This window comes from Limulus polyphemus, unplaced genomic scaffold, assembly GCF_000517525.1.
Source record: "Limulus polyphemus unplaced genomic scaffold, Limulus_polyphemus-2.1.2 Scaffold12754, whole genome shotgun sequence".
Taxonomy (NCBI): Eukaryota; Metazoa; Arthropoda; class Merostomata; order Xiphosura; family Limulidae; genus Limulus; species Limulus polyphemus.
In genome coordinates this window covers 2,345-7,094 of record NW_013678364.1, presented here as the reverse complement: position 1 = coordinate 7,094, position 4,750 = coordinate 2,345, and the positions used below count along the sequence as shown (strand labels likewise).

The following is a 4,750-nucleotide window of genomic DNA, read 5'->3' as shown; positions in this document are numbered from 1 at the left end:
TTTCATCACATATGTTGCAAATGCTAAGGCTCCAGTCTGAAGGAGCACCATCCTTCAGAAGTAACACATTAATAACATCTATCAGTGCTTCAATATACTTAAACATTTTTCTTTCACATGCAACAAACTGTGTGTGTCTGTATTGATCAGTTTTCCCAATATGATTTTTAAAAAATGTTTCCAAAATTTTTCAAACCTTTATATATATTTTTTTTTAAGGCTCCAATTCAGCAATTGGCAGACAAGATAGCTGGTTACTTTGTACCATCTGTGGTGGCAGTGGCTGTTTTCACGCTGTTGTCGTGGGTTATTGTTGGGTATAACAGTGTAGAAATCATCAGAAAATTTCACAAAAAAGATGTAAGTTTATCATACCTTTCTGTTTATCCTTTAGTTTCGTATTAAGTATAAAGCACTAACGATCTTTTCATGCTTGATTTTAATGCCACTAAAATTTATAGTAGATTTTATTTACTCTTGACCACTAAATAATTTGTGTTATTGTTAATTATATTCTTTCGATAGCAGTGTGTTTTTGATTTGAAAAAAATGTCTTGTTTATGATATTCAACTGTTATGGTTGTTATAATAAAAACATTGACACAAACATTATCATATACTCAGGGCCCCAATTTTTATATGGCAAAAAAAATTATATTATGCAGCCAACAGTTTGAAATGAAGTAACATAAAATTACTGAATATGCAATAATTGTGAATAAAAAAAGTAAAAATTATGTATTGATTATGCAGCAAAATTCAAAATTATGTAATCCTTACCTAAAGTAAAAACAGCTTAAAACAATAACATAAAAAATATAAGATTTATTTAATGAAATTTAACACTTTTTTTGTATATGAAATAACAAACACTTTCAAACTGTTAAAGTCATAATTAAATAAAAAGTTGTAAATCTAGTAACGCTGACCTAGATTTAACTTTACTGAATATAGAAACTCAGACTGTTATTATGCAGCTAGTCTATGATTGTGTGGTCATGTGCAAATTATACACGCTGTGGTCTTGGGCCCAGTGTATCCATTAATATATGTTGTAGACATTGTAGGTTATGTTCAAGAGGACCTAAAAGGCATTGCTGTTGCATGTTTTTAGTAACTAAGAATATGTCATTTGAACGTGCACAATGGATAGGGCTGGTGATTAATCAGTGTAATTGGTTAGTGTTATGTAAAACTATCAGTTAATAAAAATTATGATTAATGCCATGAAAATAATCAACTAATCAAAATTGGTGTTTCTGATTATTTTAATTTTCAATCACTTCAACTATGAAAGTAATCAGAATATTCCCATTATGATTTCTCATTATTATATTTCAATTAATTCAAGTTTTTGTCAACTTTGAGTCAGAATGGACTGACCATTAGTTTCCAACTAATTATTCTCTTCCTTTCAACGAGGAAGGAATTAAATTTATTTATTTCTTTTTGAGTTATGGCAAAGCTACTAAGGCTATCTGACACTGACCCTAATTTTAAAGACAACTGACCAGCAGCACCTACCGCCAACTATTGGGCTAGTATCCACCAACAAGTAGGATTAACATTATAATGCCATTAGTAGCTTTGGCATAACTCAAACAACCTTGTTCAGGTTCAGATACACACCAACTGAATTCACACACGGCACATTAGCTAGTAATACTTCTGATGGTGCCACTTTGCTATGATAGTATGTACACATTTCATGATTCTGAGGACATGGTCTTGTGGGCGTTAACTTAATACAGTCTTTACTTTTTATGAGCTACAAATGTAACTAGTGTTGCTTTGAGTAAGTTTGCCTTAATAAAAAAAAAGTTGCAAGTTGATATTCATTATTTATTCTCTCAAAAAGAAAAAAAGATCTAGCTAGATAGGAAGCACTTAAATTGGAAAATATGACTATCATCATGTGCCTCTTAACCTTTTCCAGATGGGTCACAGGTCAAAGGCCATGTCATTGTGTTTGTTGACTCGGATTCAAAATTTTATTGAACTACTATTTTATGAACTTATGTCATTAAGTTTGGTATCAAACTGTAGATTATAATTCAAATTTTCATATTATATATTATTTAATTTTTTAATTTAAAAGTAAATGTTTAAAAAAAATACACCTGAACATTGATTTTTGTGTGCCATGTGGTATGATGAATGTAGCACTTATTCAGATTAGATGTTTGTGATGTCAAAATATAAAGTCTATAGTTTTGTACAAATTAGGAACTTAAATTACCAATATTGACAAGCTAGGATATAAAATAAGAACCTCTTATCTCTTCTATTTGCTGAGATATCGCTCATGTACTAAATCAAACACAGTGGCCCCACTCACTTCTTTCCATTTTTGAAAATGGTCCCTTATATACACTTGCTTCTGTATATGACATGAGAATAACCAATCGAAAGCTCAGAATGTCCCCCTAGTAGCTTTTACAGCCATTTTCAAATATAATGACATCATCTCTTTCTTTTGAGACAAACCTTCTTGCTGGTAAGTTGAGTTTTAGCCTTTTCGAAATTTCATATTTTTTAGAACCAAATACAGCTTAGGTACGAAACTTGATAAATTATAATGGAATTCTATGGTATGGATATAGTAATTTATAATTTTTGGTTATTCAAATGTATATATGTATAAAACCTTAGAAAAATTATTTTGTTTCACATCCTCCATGTGTGAAATGTCTTGAGGCTTACCAAGCTACGACAAGCAGCAACCGAGTACAAAGATCGTAACTAGAAGAGATAATTGTTTGCTTTACTTCTTTATTTACTGTTTTATGTTTTAAGCAAAAGAAGTTTAATAACTTATTTCTAAACAACAATAATCTATATACATCTATAATGTATAATAATTGAAATGTGACTATATTTTACAAATAAAACACAGCCAAGACAAGTTACTTTGTAAATACTAAAGGTCAGTTTTATATTATTGGATACGATAACATGAGTGCACGTGCTTCTGTATTGTTAGCTCTAAATTTAACTTGGTTTCATACACTGCTCTTGTATAACCATTTCTGTATAAATGTACACCTATTCATTTTTCCTCTAGATTTTTGAGATAAGTAACATGGTTTTCTTTTGTTTTTTCAGCACACACAAATGACAGATTCTGAAATTATCTTCCAGTTTGCTTTCCAGTGTGCTCTTACAGTGTTATCTATAGCTTGCCCATGCTCTCTAGGCCTGGCCACACCCACGGCAGTGATGGTGGGAACTGGAGTGGGTGCTCTAAATGGTATTCTTATCAAAGGTGCTGAGCCACTAGAAGTGTTGCACAAGGTATACTTTTACATATATAATTTTTTTACCTTGCAATGAGAATATATTTATTTAAAAATTGAAAAATAATATTTTCTTAAGATTTGTAAACTTACATGACTTACCTGGTTTCAGGCAATCTCATTGTGGTCTTTTCTTGCAGTTTTATTCCTTAAACTAAGAAAAAGAGGACATTATATAATTATTTTTCCTGTTTTAATTTTTAAGCTAATCATAATTAAGCAGCTGAGTTTATAGTCAACTGAGCCACTGCTATATAATATTATTTTGATAATCATTGTAATTAAGAAGTTATAAACAGTTGTTTGAATGCATAATTCACCAAGGTTAAAGTATTTATTTAATGATTAACATACATTGAACATAACAATTATATATTTTCAAAGCACTAAACTTGGCAGCAAGTTGCAACATCAATGATCCTAACTCCAATTTTAGAATTAATTACTTTTAAGGCCTTGTGATTATGTACTTTTAAACTTGAATTTTTTTTCTTGTACAGGTGAAAAGTGTAGTTTTTGACAAAACTGGGACAATCACTAATGGTGTGCCTGTGATGACACGTATTTGTATATTTGTGGAAGAAAAAGTATGCCCTTTACCAAAATTGCTTGCTTTGGTTGGTACAGCTGAGACAAACAGCGAACACCCTATAGCTGTGGCAATAACTAAATTTGTGAAAGATGTGAGTAACTTGTAGCTACCAAAACGTTTTTATTCTTTATAAAAGAGAAAAGTGTTTTCTAGTTGAAACTATCATTAAAATATTATATATGGCAACATTTCAGACATTAATCATCTATACCTTGTGGTTTGCTCAAAAGTAGAGAAATTTTATGCACATAATTGTTTTTATATGATGACATTTTAACTTTATTTTTACTGCTTTCTTCGAGATTTATGTAGTGTTGTCACTTAGACCATACCATCTAGTGTTTAAAGAAATTCTTTACAAAATCAGAAGTAAATTGTAATGATATTTTTTATGGTTAAAAGTGCAACAAAACTATTAATTTGTACACTTCACTTTACGGGTTAGTTATAAAATGAATCATTAACAACACCTCATCTGCATTGCTGATGAGAGTTTAACTGAACTACAACTGTCAAAATAATTTGTTCAATATTATGAAATTTTGTTGGCAGAGCTCATAAATTCATATTCAGTTTTCACTAACTATGTTTCTTCTACTGCATTTTGAACACCAATTTTGTGGTAAATTCAACAGTCCTATTGATACCAATTATGGAATTACTAATTTTACAGAATACCGTGAACTTTTCAAAGCTACTACATGTACAACTTAATTAATTAATTTTTCAAGGTAATAATGAAATACTGTAGTATGGGGCCCGGCATGGCCAGGTGGTGAAGGCACTCGACTCGCAATCAGAGGGTCGCGGGTTCGAATCCTTGTCACACCAAACATGCTCGCCCTTTCAGCCGTGGGGGCGT

General features: G+C 30.9%; 1 protein-coding gene across 1 annotated transcript; it reads left to right on the top strand.

The window, feature by feature from the left end:
• Positions 1-219: 219 nt before the first annotated feature.
• LOC106477084 (copper-transporting ATPase 1-like) lies at positions 220-3,979 on the top strand (the record flags this gene model as incomplete). Its single annotated transcript, XM_013937684.2, has 3 exons — positions 220-360; positions 3,106-3,294; positions 3,797-3,979. Coding segments are annotated over 3 exons (513 nt in total), but the record flags the coding sequence as incomplete, so codon positions are not given.
• Between the last annotated feature and the right edge of the window lie 771 nt (positions 3,980-4,750).